Source organism: Lathyrus oleraceus, chromosome 6, assembly GCF_024323335.1.
Source record: "Lathyrus oleraceus cultivar Zhongwan6 chromosome 6, CAAS_Psat_ZW6_1.0, whole genome shotgun sequence".
NCBI lineage: Eukaryota > Viridiplantae > Streptophyta > Magnoliopsida > Fabales > Fabaceae > Lathyrus > Lathyrus oleraceus.
In genome coordinates this window covers 454,806,212-454,823,700 of record NC_066584.1, presented here as the reverse complement: position 1 = coordinate 454,823,700, position 17,489 = coordinate 454,806,212, and the positions used below count along the sequence as shown (strand labels likewise).

The following is a 17,489-nucleotide window of genomic DNA, read 5'->3' as shown; positions in this document are numbered from 1 at the left end:
CCCTTATGACGGTGTTCAGATCACATGTCTCTTTGAGCTTATTACCCAGTAACCGGTAATACCTCGTCCCGCTGCTTCCCCAGGAAGGTCTGTCTTTTGGACATCCCTAGCGAAGTCCCTTAGTGGATCATCCTCGTCCGGGTTTTTATCAGAAGTACCCGTTGTGGTTAACTTTTGCTGTATTGGCATATTCCCCAATACGGGCGTCTTCGAGTCATCTCGAGTCTTTCCAATGGATTTATTCCCTTTGGATTTCTGCTCCCAAGCTTTGAGTCGTGCTCTGCTCACGCATTTCTTTCTTATCCCCATTAGAGTCCCCAGAGTCTCTGTCCCATTTTATGAGCATATTACTCATATGGAATTTCAATTTCCTCCTGATCTTTACCTTTACGGACACATATCCCCACATAGTGTTACCATTTTGCATACATACATTTGCATCATGAGGTCTCTTAGGGACCAAAATTCGTCTCTTTGTTTTTATTTAAGCCCATTCTACCTTGTCGAAACAAAGATTTTAACCTTCACTTCTCCGGCTAGAATGACCTTAAATAGGGGCATCTGTAAGACCCCAATTTTGCCCCTAAGATCCCTCATGGCATCATAACATTGCATCTTGCATTTCCTCAAGGATCATTAGCATCTTGGTTCCCCTTACCTTTGGGTGGGATTCGTTGTGGGTGGTTTGAGATCACCAAACATGCTTGAATTGTATATCATTGCTTTTCTTATTTTTTTTACTAACCAAAAGCACAAAAATATGTCACTAACATCTTTTGTCTGTAGCTTAAGCAATCACAAGGTCAAAAGCTTCAAGGAGATCATTGTTACAAAGGCATGGTCAAGAGGAGATGATAGCAAGCATGGTAATGGTCCCCAAAGTTCTCATCCATCAAATATGCCTCCCTAGCATCTCAATCCATCATTTTGATCAAATCAAGACAAAGGGTTTAAGGTTTGTTCTTTAGAGAAACCCTAATTCATCTGTGCATCATAATGCCTTGCTCATGAAGAAACCTCAGCCCATGGTCAAATACAATCAAGGGAAGTTCTTTAACTCATTATTTCATGCATATTTGAACTTATTTGAGTGTCCTCAATCATCAATTCATCAAGATATGGGTTGTGGACTTGAGAAGTTGATCAGTCAATTCATCTGACTATTTTGAAATGCATTGAGACCTAACTTTTGATGTGTTGGTCAAATGGAGATGATTCCAAAACTAAAAGTGTTCTTAAGGACAATATGAACAACTTTCATGTTCATCAAAATTTTATTTGAAGCTTGGAAGGTCATCATCCATTCCAAAACATTATAGGTAATTTTGACTGAAACCCTAATTTTGGGTCAACTTCCCAAGGACACAACTCATTCATTTTTTATGATTTTGAGGTGGGATCAAATGAATTAGAAATCTTAAGATGTATAATTAAAATGTTATGTTGAACAAATTTTCAAAATCTCAAAGGAAATACATGTGATAATGCAAAATATTATAGGTCCTTTTTGACCAAAGGCATTAAAAGGCAAAAAAGTCCAACTTCAAGTGCCCATAACTCTTTCATAAAAAATCCAAATGATACAAAATTGAAGTCCATTTTGATTGTCTTTAAAATATCTACAACTTTGATGTTGGAGATTTTTCCATTTGAAGCTTGCATCAGCAAAACAGAGGGGATTGAAAATTGGCCAATTTTAGAAACCTTGCCTTGACATGTCATGCACCTTGCACTTTAAACTCAAATTTCATAAATTTCCACACTTCAAATGGATTTTTGCCCAACATAACAATTGTTCCTTTCATCAAGACCTTTCCAACCATTGCTCACATGATCATGTTTGGATTTTTTCATTGGGACTTTCCAAGAGATGAATGTTTAGGTACAAATGAGGAATTCACTTGAAATCTTGGTACATAAGCAATTGCCTTGCAAGTCACACGTCCAATTTCATTTGGCTGATGCTCAGAATTCATTTGGCATTGTTTTTGGGCCTTGTGCATGATCATGCAAGCCCATGCAATGAAGCTCCACATGCCATTCACACGGATTGATCACATTCTCCTTGCCACTTCCTCTATAAATAGAGACCTCATCCCATTCATTTTACACACCTGATTCAACCTGAAATGCTGCAGAATTCTCTCCATAGCCATCACTAAAGAAGCTAGTTCATTTCTCTCTAATTTTTTCAGATCTAAAATTCAACTACATCTGGTTGAATCCTTGGATTTAGAGCTTCTAAACCTTCATCATTCATCTCACTGATCTTCTGTTTTGGCAAAGCAAGCAAAGAATCAAGTCCAATTCTCCAGAAATCAAGCTTACTCTTCAACTGGTATTTTCTTCGAATCTCTCATTTCTGTGATCTATTTGCTTGGCCAAAATGTTTTCTGAAGTCCTCACTTGGGAGGCAAGCTAGTGGTAGCTTCAATTTTGCTTTTCCTTGATCTTCATTTTGCATACCTGAATCTTCCACCTCAGATTTCTCCATTTATAGGAATCTTGAGTGTGATTCAAGGTTACAGGGGTGATGTACATCACCCCAACTTCATTTTGGTATAAGGATCGTGCATTTTCATTAAGGTTTGAAAACCTGCAAAATTGGCCGGAATCTGGAGGCTCACCGGAGAAGAAGGTGGCTCTGGTGGCCGCCTGTTGCCAGTTTGAATTCTGGCCATTGAATGTGTTTCCCAGATCGAATCCTGACCATTGCTTATTATGACTTTTCTTTGGTTTCCATGTGATTGCATTGACCGTGGATTACCATGAGCGCGCGCCTCTGGATCCTTGGATCTGCCAGCTCAATTAATGAACTCAGATCCAAGGGCTCTCGTTTTTTCCAATTTCTAATTTCTGTTTTTATTTTCTTAAATTCCATTTTATTTCAAAAATCAATATCTCTTTCATTTTTAATCCAAAAATTATGGGACCAATTGCATTATTTCCTAAATAATTTCTAGTTTCTATTTCTGATTTTTAATAAATTTTATTTCATCATTTGATATTTTTCATGAATTTTCTCCTTTCTGGTTATTTTTAATTCATTTTAAATAGTTTTTGATATTCAAAAAATACAAAAATATTTTTTCAACCTCTTTGAATGATGATAGATCTATGAAAAATATTCTCATCAATTTTTAAATTGATTAGAGATTTATTTGAGATTTTAGTTTAATTAGGTTATTTTTGTTTATTTTTAATTGATTAAAAATAGTTTCTGACTTTTAAAAATGCTGAAATTTTTTGTCAAACTTTGTTTGACCTTGTTGAACTTGGGATAAATCACTTGGACTTTTCAAAGTTGATTTGAAGTGATTTTGAAGTTTGGCCTTTCTTTTATTTTTAATTCAAGTTTAATTTTTAATATTAAAAAATGCCAAAAATATTTTGTTCATTTCTTGACTTCCAATCTTCATCTCACTTCTGATTTTTATTGTTTGACCTTGACTTTCAATGTCATTGGTCAACATATGTTGATGGGTACATGTTATTTCATTAAATGCACTTTAGTCTTTCCACTTCATTCTTCATTATTCATCTCCTTCTTCTTCTTCTTTTTTCCTTTTGATCAATGAGTTGAAGGTTGATAAGTTGGCATTGATTAGGGAGACTTAAACTTCCTTGGTTCAAATCTAATTCATCTTGATCAATTGATCAAGTGAATGGCTTTGCATTAAGGATAGGTTGTTTCCTAAATAATGCAAAAGGCTTAAACCAATACAAGATCAATTCTCTTCTTCTTTTTTTTGGCATGGCAAGTTGTTGGGACTTGGTTCACTAATTAAGACTCCTAACTTGTGTTTGTTGCCTACATTATTATTGACCGGCCTCAGATAGTTGTGACTTCTACATAAGTCCAATTACGATTGGTTAACATAGCGCTAAATTTGCCTTATGGCACACTAACTATTAACCACTAACAATTAACATTTACTTTATGCACTTTAATTTTATGCAATTTACTATTCTTGCACATATTATTCATTTGCTTTTCCCTTTGCTCATTGGAGCACATGTTTATGTTAATGCCATTTGCCTTTTGCCCACTTGGGTATATAATTGTGTATATATCTTTTGTGCTTGTGTTTGTCTGTTTGTTGTGAATAAAACACAAAGAATTGGACAATATGGACTTAGACTTTAGGACCTTACCCCAAGCAAATGGAATTTGAAGAGAAACTAGGCATTGGGCCTTTAGAGTGCTATAAAAGTTAAAGAGCAACTAAGCATTGGGCCTTTAGAGTGCTTAAAGCTTAAGGATGAACTTTGAAAGGACCATATTCTAAACTCCCTCTTGTCCATTTTTTGATTGTGTTATAGAACTTTTTGATGTGTGTTTTCTTGTGCTAGGAGTTCTCACTTGAGCCTAATTGAGGAACCATTACCATGAGCTCCTAAAAGAGAGAGATCCAAGATGCCTTGAAGAACCTTATTTCAAATTCATTGATTGTCGATTGCTTTAGTTTATGCTTGTGATTGCTTATTCCAAAGGATGGGAGCTACTTGGATCATCAATATGATCTCAAGAGAGGAACTCCTTTTGTGGTTTTGTTTCTTATCCCTTACTCCTTATATGCTTAGGATCTTAGCCTTTCTTCTTCTTCTCTCCACTCTAACCCCAAGCCAAAACTTTTGTGCAAACATTTAACCTTTGTTTTCAAACATTAGAAACCTAAGCCTTATGCTTTTGACTTTCAAACTTTCTTTTCGTAACACTTATTTTGAATTAAACTTCTAAGTCAACTTTGACCATTTTTGTACATACTTTTCATTGGTAAATATAACCCATTCAAACGTCTTTTTGTGGTTTCAACGGCCACTTCCTTAATCAAAATTTTCATAACCTTTAGCTATTAGGTTTGAGTTATCCTTGAGGAAGATGTAATACTCACCTTTATCCTTAGTGATGGACAATGAGTCTTCCATGCTTATTATAGGGTTAACCCCTCACTAGCATGTTGAAGCTATCCTCACATGGTGGATTTGTGGTTTTAGGTTGAGTTTTCTCCCTTGGATAACAAAAGACCTTAAGGCTTTTGGACCAATCAATTCACCAACTCATTTTGAGATTTTTACCCCGAACTACGAGGTTTTGATCCTAATCTTTTTTAAGATGGTACGTAGGCAATGAGTTCATCCATTCAAACACAAAATGTAAATAACTTGTATATTCTCTTCTCATCTCTTCAATCATGTTTGCACAAATAAATTTTCACAAAAATACCAATCTTACAACAAATGTGAAAAGGGCTCCCTAGGAGTACCTAGGATGTTTTGGGTGCCTAACACCTTCCCATTGCATAACCAACCCCCTTACCCAGATCTCTGTTTCTTTTACTAGTTTTTGTTAAAACTTTGAGGTTTTTGTTCGCTTTCTAACCATTCCTTTGGATAAATAGAAGTGCGGTGTCGACTCGACTTGTATGATTTACCTTGGATTTAGTCAATATCTCTAATGGTAACGAATACCCCGCTACACACAAGAACTTAGTTTCATGAAAGTTGGCATTGGCCAAGTCCTTTTGCATAGGGAGTGTTGCCTAATTCTAAATCCATTGTATCAGATCAAATCCAACAGTCCACACAAAATGTTTTTTAGGGTTTTTGTTCTTATTATGTACATTAAGGTCAAGAGAGCACAAAAACAAACAAGTATATACAAACACAATATATCACAAATTATGGCCCAAGTAGGCAAAGTGAAAATGGAATTAAAGTAAACAAATTGAATGGTATGAATAATGGCAAATAAATAAAGCTTGAAGTTAAAGTACATAAAAATAAATGGCTTGAAATTAAATGTTAGTTGTTAGTTGATTAGAAGTTAGTATTGCTTTTGCTTTGTATTATTTAAGTCATTCTTTGGAGAACACTCAACCCACTATTCACAAGCATGGATCCTTGAACCAAGACATCTTCCAAAGGAAGTAAAAAAGCCCAAGTTTCCACACAATATCATGAAAGAGGGGATACTTACACTCTCACTTACTAGAATGTTATGCCTTTTGTGTCACAAATTTAGCGCTATGTTAAGTAATCGTAATTGGATTTATGTAGAAGTCACAACTATTTGAGGTCGGGCAATAGAATTTTGGTGTTAATGCATGTTTGAGACATAGTATAATGGACTATGCTCATGAAACATACCACACACAAAAAGAATATGCAAAAGTGTGGTGGACCTAATCTCATCCATACTCATGTTGATTTTGCAATCAACTAGCCTTAGGTTATAGAGATATCATATGTCCATGACATGAATGAATAAATAAGGGGAATGAGATGAACATGGATGGGGAATGGAATCAACATAAATTGGTCAAAGGAGGACTTTTACCAAATTAAGATCATTCATTCATTTTGGGAGATGAAATGTACATTTCATCAATCCCCTAAATTCAATGATCTTAACTTAACAAAGTCAAATCAACCTTGACCAAAGCCCAACAACATAAGTCAAACTCAACAAGTCAATAATAGAAGCTCAACATAATTTATTTGGCATTTAATCAATTAAAATCAACTAAAATATGCATTAAATTAAATTATGGTTGGTTAATTTCCTAAAACCTCATCAAAACACCAAAGAAATGGCCATGAGATTTATCATAGGTCAAACAAGGTCAAAGGACCTTGGAGAAATTTTTTCATATTTTTTGGAAACTTAAAACTATTTTTAAACAATTAAAAATATTCACAAAATCAATTAAATCATGAAAAATATTAATAATGATCCAAAAAATAATTTTAATTCAAAAAATGAAAAAGGAATTTATTTAATTTTTTTTGGTGAACCTCTCATATTTTTTAGATAATAATTAAAATTAATATGAATTAATGAAAATAACACAAATAAAATGAAAATCAAATAATCAGAAAAAACGTGGACCACTTGATCTCCCTTATTAGTTGAGGTGACAGATCAAGTGGCCACAAACGCGTAATACATTGTGGCCTCTAGTCAGCACACCACAAACTTGGTAATTCAAACCAACGCTCGTGATTAAAACAAATCAAATAGATCATGTGGCTCTGGACCTTGCCAACTCACCACTGGAGAAAATCTCCGGTCTCCTTCTCAGGCGAGTCTCGCCGGACTGGTCCAATCATAACCATCACTAAAATAAAAAAGGAAGACATGATTTTAAAGTAAAAATGGCACTGAGCACGAATTTGGCCTCAATTTATCCTAACTCCAAGTATATTGAGAGATACAAGGAGTTGAAATTTGAGGTGCATGATCTGAGTTGCTTCGATTTAACCTCAAAGCAACTCAATCTTGTTGCCTACATTGGTAGGACTTCAGACAACCAAGGATCCAAGAGAATTATGGAGAATTTAGTGAGAATCGAAGAGATAAAATTTTCTAGAAAATACCTTCAATGCAGGTCTGGGTTCACTTGTTCTTGCTTTGGCTCATGCTTGATCTTGCTCATGATGCTTGCAGAAGTAGATTAGAATGCACAAAAGGTCTTGGATCCCTAGAGTTTTGAATCTCAAAACAGTGAGATTCAAACTCAATTTCTAAAGGAAATTCTCAGGATTATCCTCTCAACTGGAAGGGTTTGGTGTTTGGGATCAAAGCTGGCGCGAAGGAGTCCCTAATTCTGATCATAGGGGCCTTTATTTATAGCTGAATCACATGATATTTGCACCTTACAATTGAGTTTCTAAAATAGGCAATGAGTGATGCATATGTGCATGGGCGTGTACAGGCCCTTGAGATCATTCCATTTGGTCCATAATTGAATTTGAATAAGTTTGAAATCAGATTGGAATGCTAGGCAATTGTATATGGAAGTTTGAAGTTTGATCTTTGCCAAATGATGATGCAATGTTCAAGCCATGCGCAGCCAATTCAAATGTTGTCCAAAATGGATGAAATTGAACTTTTTGGAAAGGTTAGATTAAGAGGAACAACTTTCATGTTTAACACCTTTCCATTTGAAGCTTGTATTATGATGAATTTTGATGTGGAAGTTTGAAAATTTTAACATATCAAAAAAATTTCTAAGTGTCAAACCATATGTTCACTTATTCCACCTTGGCTAACTTTTTGTGTGAGATTCAAATGAGAAACGTTCTTTCATCAAAGTTGTATATATTTCCAAGTTCTTCAAAGTGGTCATAAATTTGACCTCATTTGGGTTTTAGATGAAGGAGTTATGAATTTTTGAAGTTGAGGAAAATCACTTGTTCAACGGTATTGGTCCAAAATGACCTATAATGTATCCTCGTATCACATGCTCATAAAAGTTGATTTAGATCTTACTACAAACATCAAAGTTTAAGTAGACATCTTTAATTTGATTTTGAAACTTGGAAATATTTCATATCATAACAATTGAGCAAGTTATGACCTTGGGAAGTTGACCTCCAAATTAGGGTTAAGACAAAATGACCCATAATCTTTCACCATAAAAAATGACTTTCCAAGCAAAAATAGCTCTTTACCTCAACATGAAAGTTGTTTGGAATGTCATTTAGAGTAACATTTCTCTTGGAGTCATTTTCATATGACAAAATGTGTAGGAGATAGGGTCTAGGGGACCCCAGATTTGATCAAATGAATTCCTCTGGTCAACCCCCATCAACCAACTTGCTAGCTTGCAATTATCTTGACTTTTGGGACTCATGGGAGATCATATATGCATAAGATGATGAAATTTTAAGTATCACTTGAAATATTTGATCAATTATTAAAGAATCTTGATGAAGAAGTTACACAAGATATCCAGATGAACTAGGGTTTCCAAGGCAAACCAATTCCAAACTTTTGATGAATTTTTGACCAAAATTACATGTGATGCACATGGGGATCCATATATGATGCCTAGAGCCATTGTAGATCATTTCTTGATTGAGCTCTTAGAAATGTGGGTCTTAAACCCTAGATATGAACTTGATAGATCATAGGTGATCATGTGCCCTACCTACAAAAGAGTTAGACAAATGCAAAGACATATTTTTTGGTATTTTGGTTAGTAAAGACGATAAAATAAAAATTATAATACAATCAAATGGTGTTTGGTGATCTCTCTCAATATAAACCCAATGAGTGAGGGGTATGGAGGATGTCAAGGTGTGATCCCAATAATGCATATGATGGTATAGCATGAGGGATCTTAGGGTCAAAATTGGGGTCTTACAGATTGATGGGGCTTACTTCCAATGATTTGGTGTGGTATAACTTAAGATTGGATAGGATGGAGAAATCTGAGGTAATTGTGAGTTGTGGAGAATTTCCTAATGTGTATCTCATGGGCGTTATGGGAGGTATAAACTATAATCTTGTGCTATCTCATAGACAATTGGGCTATACTTTGAAAGGACCTTCAGAGGGTAGAAGTATACAAGAGTCTTTGTTCTTCAATGTGGCTGGTGTTGAAATGATGAAGAAAACTGCAAAGGCCTGGAGACATATTTCGTGTAAAGGAAAAGAGTTCTTTGGCAAGAAGGATTGTGTTACTTATCCTCCTTACACATACTGGATCAAAGATAGAGTTCAAAATATCTTGTTGCCTTTTCCGATAGAGAACCCATTGTATCCTCAAGAGCCAGATCACCCTGATTTTGTGCATAGAGAGTACTTCAATAAAACTTTTCTTTTGATCAAGAAGTTGAAGCAGGAGAAAGAAGAGTTGAGCATGCAAGTCTTTAGCTTTAGGCAAGAAAAGATGGATTTGGCTCATAAACTTAAAGAAAGAGATGAATTGCTTGGTGAATATGGTCTTGTTGTGGATGGAAGGGTCGGAAAGAAGCCTAAAGTCGACATAATTAGAGGGGATACTTCTATAGTTATTGAAGAACAAAGGAGAGCTCTTGAATAGGTTAAAGAAGAGATCAAGCAAAAGCATCGAGAACATGAATCTCTCAAAGTCTCCAAATCCAAGATGGAGAGGAATTACAAGGCCAAGGTTAAAAGATTAGAGAAACAACTTCAGGATAAGAATGTTCAATTCGAAGAGGAAAATACCCAAAGGCTAGGAGTGGAAATTCAGGTCAAAGGAAGCCACATTCATTTGGAAAAATATGTGGAGGAGATTGCAAACCTCAAAACTCAGTTGAAATAAAGAGATGATGCTCCCTTACAAATTCAACTCCCAGAATGCAATAAATGTGAGAAGTTAATTGACCAATGTCGGTACTTGGATGGTATGATTTTTCGAAAAGATGTGGTTATCTGAAGCCTTGTCCAGAAGCGTAATCAGGAAGAGACAAAGAAGTTATTTGAAGAGTACAAAGCCTAGAGCTTGAAGTATCTCAAAAGTAGAGGACCTTTGACCTATGTGGATTGGAAAAATTGAATTTGTCTTCTTGTTTTCCATGTATTGGCCACCATCATGATTGTTGATGGGGTCTTTTGTATTGCACTTTTGTTTTGATAATCTGTTTGTTTCTCTTATAAGAACTATTTATGTTACTCTGGTTTGTCAATTTAATGAATTTGATGTTTGGCCTATCCAGTGACCATTATCTATCTTTTATTTTCTTTTGCTTATATAACTTGAATCAAAATTTTAGAACCCTGAAAATACACAAACATGTCATTACATGCATTACATTCATTCATGTATTCATACTGCATTCATAACAGGTTTTCTGGCCGGAACTCTCTTATTGATTTTGCTTTTCTTAGCAGAGATTGCAAATCCATTCATTCACCGTTACGACATAAGAAGTAACCAAAGACATCAGATGGATCAAATTCGGGCTAATATTGATGAAATGAGGAACCGGATGGATGCTAGGATGGCACAGTTCGCGGAGGCCATTACTAATGTGACTCGTAATCAAGAAGAATTGAGGGCTCTTGTGGAAAGACCTCGTGTTGAGAATGAGTGACCTGAGTTGATGTTTGAAGATGTTTCTGTGGGGTAGCCTCGTCCCAATGTTGCTATGCATTTTGCTGGGCCAGATTTTAATGATCCACATGCTAATGGTTATCATGCTCGTACCAGGGTTTGCATGGAAATTTTGCACCACCTCCACCACCACTGTACAATCATGGAGGACCGTATCTCATTGTTGGGGATATGTTAGGGCATCCCAATGCAAGAGGGAACCCTTAAATGCAAGAGTTAGAAGTAGATCGTAACGAAGATATGTATTCAACGCATAGCAGTGACATGAGTGCTCATGTTGATGATAAAAAGTACCATCTGTTGGAAGAAAGATTGAAAGTTGTAGAGGGACAAGGTGTTTTAGGAATGGACATTAATGACCTGGGATTGGTTCCATGGGTAAGGGTTGCACCTAAGTTCAAAGTTACTGTCTTCGACAAGTATACTGGTACTATTTTTCCAAAGACACATGTCAGAGATTATTACCGTAAGATGTCTGCTTATTCTGAAGATGAGAGGCTGCTAATGCACTTTTTTCAAGATAGCCTAGTTGGGGCATCTTTGAAATGGTATATGCATTTGGAGAGAATGTACATCAGAAACTGGAGAGACTTGGTGGAAGCATTTGTGAAGCACTACCAATACAATATCGACATGGCACCAAATAGGACCCAATTACAAAGTCTGACTCAGGGTCTGAATGAATCACTCAAGGAATATGCTCAGAAATGGCGTGAGCTAGCTACTAGAGTTCAACCTCAATTGATGGAGAGAGAAATGGTTGACATGTTCATGGGTACCTTACAAGGACCTTACTATGACAAAATGGTGGGTAGTACTTCTACTGGTTTTTCTGAATTGGTAATGGCTAGAGAGAGGATTGAAGCTGGTCTCAAAATGGGTAAAATACAGTCAGCCAATGTTGGTAGTTCTGCAAGTGGAGTTAGTAAGAAGCCATTTAGTGGCTCTCCCAATAAAAAGGAGGGTGAATCAAGCAGTGCTTATACTCAGAGGGCCAGAGGAAGACAACAATACCAACCGCAACATCAACAACACTACTAACATCAGCATCACCATCCACATCAACAGCAACAATAACAAGTGAATGATGTGGCCATTTCGGTCATCGCAACTCCCCAACAGCAACAATAATAAATCTCTCCTCGTCGCAATTATAATCATCCAAGATAGCCTAGAATCGAGAAAGTATTTGATCCACTCCCAATGACTTATTCTCAAGTGCTTCAACATTTATTGCAACTGAAATTGGTTAATTTGAGGGGCATGTCATCTCCTCCGTAGAGGCTCCCTGCAGGTTATAATCCTAACGCTCAATGTGAATTTCATTCTGGCGGTATAGGCCATGATGTGGAAAATTGTTGGGGCCTTAAATACAAAGTGCAAGAATTATTGGATTCTAAGGCCATTCAGTTCACCCCGGACAATGGACCTAATGTTATTCAAAATCCGATGCCAGCTCATGCTGGACCTACTGTTAATGTCATAGAAGATGGTGAAAACTTGAATTTGATAATGGATGTGAACCTGTTGTCTACTCCTTTGTCGTGCGTTAAAAGGTACCTGATCAAAAATGGTGTTTTTCCTGGGTGCTCCCCAGAATGTTGTGAGTGCCAGAGTCGGCCCGAGGGTTGTGTTCATCTGAAGACTGGGATTCATAATTTAATCAGTGAATGTGTTCTACAGTTTGATAGGATCATAAAAGACGAGAAAGCTGAAGGGAAAGAGATGGCGGTGATTTCCATTCCGTATACTTCTGCAAATATTCCAGCGCCTATTAGGCCTACTCCCCTGACAATCACGTTGCCTGGTCATATTTCTTACTCTAGTGAGAATGATGTGCCTTGGCATTATGGGTAAGATGTTTATTACCATGGAATGAAACAAGAAGGGAAGCTTTCCGAAGATAAACCAAGTGGAAACGCAAGTTTAAATGTGGACAACTTTGCCGGTACAGGAAGACTTACCAGAAGTGGTGGGATATATTCTCCACAAAACACTCAAGATAATGATGATACCTTGGCGAAAGCCAAGGGTAAACAAGTGGTGGGTTATAATTCAGGATCTATACAAGTTAATACGTTGGGTTTTGTGGACTTTGATCTCCCTCCAGAAGGACGCAATCATAACAAAGCCTTGCACATTTCTATGGAATGCAAAGGAACTGCATTATCCCACGTGTTGGTGGACACCGAATCATCCTTGAATGTGCTGCCCAAGTCTACCCTGATGAAGATTGACTATGCAGAAGTTGAATTGTGCCCAAGCAACTTGATAGTCTGGGCTTTTGATGGGTCTCGAGGAGCTGTTTTTGGTGAGGTGGATCTATATGTTAAAATTGGACCACAAGTTTTTGGTACGACATTCTTCATCATGGACATACAACCCGCATATTGTTGTTTGCTTGGATGCCTGTGGATTCATGGGGCAGGCAGTGTAACATCCACCTTACATCATAAAATGAAGTTCCCAAGTGGTAGTAAGATTGTTACTGTATGTGGAGAGGAATAGTACATGGTGATTCGTTTGACATCTTTCCGGTATATAGAGGTTGAGGGGGAAGTACATGAAACTCTATTTCAGGCGTTTGAAGCAATTCAGATGATCAAGACTCCTCATTCTGAGGGTAAGAGGCATGCAGTTTCCATGTCTTCATTGAAGGATGCCAGAGCAGTGGTTGAGAATGGTCACCCCGAAGGTTGGTGTCATGTGTTAGATCTTCCTCTGAAATTTGACAAGTTGGGTCTCAGTTTCAGTCATTTCCAGCAAGATGTATCCCATGAAGTTCCCCAGGCTCCAAGTGTTCTTACTCCGGTAAAATTTACAAGTGCTGGATTTATCAGTAATGATCAAGCCAATGATGTCGGTGACGATGATGATAATGATTATGACATCAACAACTGGATTCGACCAAGTGTTCCAGGTGCAGAACGCCACAACTGGACTACAAAGGATGTCATCCAAGTCACGCTCAATTAAGAGTAATTTTCTTTTGATTTCTTTTATCATGTAATAATTCATGCGCTCTGCCCAAGGCGTAGTGAATCATACTCACGTCCACCTCGGACCCCATTGATAAAGATTTTGTTATTGCTCATTATGACTTTGGCAATCCAATCTACCAAGCCGATGAAGAAGGTCATGAAGATTGTAAACTCCTTGAGGAGTTGATAAGGTTATTAAGGCAAGCAGAAAAGGTCATCCAGCCACACCAAGAAGACATTGAGGTTGTGAATCTTGGAGCTAAGGACGACGTGAAAGAGGTTAAAATATGGGCTTATTTGGAAGAAAGTGTGAAGGCAAGGTTGATCGACATGTTGCGAGAGTTTATTGACATATTTGCTTGGTCCTATCAAGACATGGCTGGGCTCGACACAGATATTGTGGTGCATAAGCTACCTTTGAAAGAAGAGTGTCCACCTGTTAAGCAGAAGCTTCAAAGGATGCGTCCATATATGTCTAAAAAGATCAAAGATGAAATACAAAAGCAATTTGATGCAGATTTTTTGGCTGTTACTTCTTATCCTCCGTGGGTAGCTAACATCGTTCTTGTGCCTAAGAAAGACGATAAGGTACGAATGTGTGTTGATTACCGTGATTTGAACAGAGCAAATCCTAAGGATGATTTCCCGCTCCCTCACATTGATGTATTGGTCGACAACACCACACAATTCTCAGTTTTTTCGTTCATGGAAGGTTTCTCCGGTTATAACCAGATTAAAATGGCCCCAGAAGACATGGAGAAGACCATATTTATTACACCTTGTGGAACCTTTTGTTACAAAGTAATGCCTTTTGGTTTGAAGAATGCATGGGCAACTTACCAGTGTGCAATGGTAACCCTATCCCATGACATGATCCACAAAGAGATTGAGTGTTATATGGATGATATGATTGTGAAATCCCATACAGAGGAGGAAGATTTAATAAATTTATGGAAATTGTTTGAAAGATTGAGGAAGTTCAGGCTAAGGCTAAATCCCAACAAATGTACTTTCGGAGTAAGATCTGGTAAATTACTTAGTTTTTTTATCAGCGAAAGAGGAATTGAGGTTGACCCTGCAAAGATAAAAGCGATTCAAGAGATGCCTGAGCCAAGAACCGAAAGAGAAGTGTGTGGTTTCTTAGGAAGGTTGAACTACATTGCTAGATTTATCTCCAATCTAACAGCTACATGTGAACCAATGTTTAAATTATTGAGAAAGGATCAGGCAGTAGTGTGGAACGATAATTGTCAAAGAGCATTCAAAGGAATAAAAGAGTACTTGCAGAAACCTCCGGTTCTTATGCCTCTAGTATAGGGTAGACCCTTGATCATGTATCTCATTGTCCTCGACGAATCGATGGGGTGTGTATTAGGCCAACATGATGAGTCTGGCCGAAAAGAGCACGCAATATACTACCTGAGCAAAAAATTTACCAACTGTGAAATCAAATATTCACTGCTTGAGAAAACTTATTGTGCTCTAGCGTGGGCTGCTCACCAGCTGAGACAATACATCTTGACCCACACTACTATTTTGATTTCGAAGATGGACCCGATCAAGTATACTTTTGAGAAGCCTGCTCTCACAGGGAGGGTGGCCCGTTGGCAAATGATTTTAATAGAATATGATATCCAGTATACGACTCAGAAAGCCATCAAGAGTAGTATAATTGTTGACTACCTAGCTCATCAGCATGTGGAAGATTACCAACCAATGAAATTCGAGTTTCCTTATGAAGATGTGTTGTTTCTAAAAGAATATTTCAACCGACCGGACCCAGATGGAGGCCTAGAACCAGGATCGCGATGGACGCTCGTGTTTGACGGTGCTTCAAATGCTTTAGGAAACGGTGTAGGAGATGTCGTTACTTCCCCCACGGGTTTTCATATTCATTTCATTACCAGAATCTATTTCGATTGCACAAATAACATGGATGATTATGAAGCTTGCATCTATGGGATTGAAGCTGCCATTGATTTGAGAATCCAGTATCTTGAAGTATATGGGGATTCAGCTCTGGTCATTAGCCAAATTAATGTAGATTGGGAGACTCATCACCCAAATTTGATTCCATACCGAGAGCACGTGTTGAAGTTGATTCCATACTTTGAGGAGATCATATTCGATCATATTCCAAGAGAATAGAATCATTTAGCAAACACATTGGCCACTTTGGTATCCATGTTCAAAGTCAAATGGGCAAATGAGGCCCCCTCCATCAGCATTATGAGGTTGGATGAGCCAGCTTTTTGTTATACTAATGATGAAGTTAGGGATGATAAACCCTGGTTTTATGATATCAAGAGATACTTTGAGAAATAGGAATACCCGGAGGATGCGTCTATCCCTGACAAGAAGACATTAAAGAAGCTGTCTGCCCGGTTTTTCTTAAGTGGTGACGTGTTGTATAAGAGGAATCATGATTTTGTCCTGCTCAGATGTGTGGATAGACACGAAGCAGATAAAATTATTGAGGAGATTCATGAGGGTTCATTTGGAACACACTTCAGTGGTCATGCAATGGCGAAAAAGATTATGAGAGCGGGCTATTATTGGATGACTATGGAAACTGACTGCCACCTTCATGCCAGATCAGGTCACAAATGCCAAATTTATGCTGATAAAGTGCATGATCCTATCGTGCCTTTGAATGTTTTAACTTCTCCATGGCCCTTCGCAATGTAGGGTATTGATATGATTGGACGCATTGAGCCCACCGCTTCAAACGGTCACCGCTTCATCCTAGTGGCTATTGATTACTTCACCAAATGGGTGGAAGTTGTTTCTTACGCTAACGTGACTAAGCAGGTGGTTGCTTGCTTTATCAAGCAAAATATCATTTGTTGTTATGAGATTCCTGAGAAGATCATAACAGACAATGGGTACAATCTCAACAACAAGATGATGACAGAGTTGTGCAAGAGCTTCAAGACTCAATATCATAATTCCTCTCCTTATTGCTCGAAGATGAATAGGGCAGTGGAGGCAGCCAATAAGAATATAAAGAAGATAGTACAAAAGATGGTGGTGACCTACAAAGACTGACATGAGATGTTACCCTTCCTCCTGCACGGTTGTCGTACTTCGGTACGTACCTCGACTGGGAAACTCCGTTTTTCTTGGTTTATGGCGTGGAGGCAGTTTTTCCTGTCGAAGTTGAATTCCCTTCCTTCTGGTTGATAACAGATGTGAAACTCGACGAGGCCGAGTGGGTGAAAAATAGATTTAATCAGTTGAACCTTATTGAAGAGAAAATAATGGATGATATTTGTCACGGGCAACTATATCAAAAGCGGATGAAGAAGGTGTTCGATCGAAGAGTCCTACCTCAGAATTACCAAGCTGGTGACCTTATCTTGAAAAGAATTGTTCTTCCTCAACTGATCCCAGGAGCAAATGGACTCCAAATTATGAAGGGTCATACGTGATAAGAAAAAATTTCTCTGGCGGAGCCAAGATGCTCACCACTATGGATGGTAAGGACTTCCCACTCACTGTGAATGTAGATGTAGTAAAAAAAATACTTCGCATAGAAATGACCCACTAAATCGACGACTTAGGCAAAAAAAATGGGCATCCCAGCGAACCACCAAAAAATGAATAAAAGGTTCGGGCAAAAATTAGGGATAAAAAAAAT

At 37.6% G+C, this 17,489-nt stretch overlaps 1 protein-coding gene across 1 annotated transcript; it reads left to right on the top strand.

The window, feature by feature from the left end:
- The first annotated feature begins 15,208 nt into the window (after window positions 1-15,208).
- On the top strand, window positions 15,209-15,997 carry LOC127096213 (uncharacterized). The gene has a single exon (XM_051034811.1). It carries the CDS (start codon window positions 15,209-15,211, stop codon window positions 15,995-15,997), a length of 789 nt encoding a protein of 262 aa, XP_050890768.1.
- The last annotated feature ends 1,492 nt before the right edge of the window (window positions 15,998-17,489 follow it).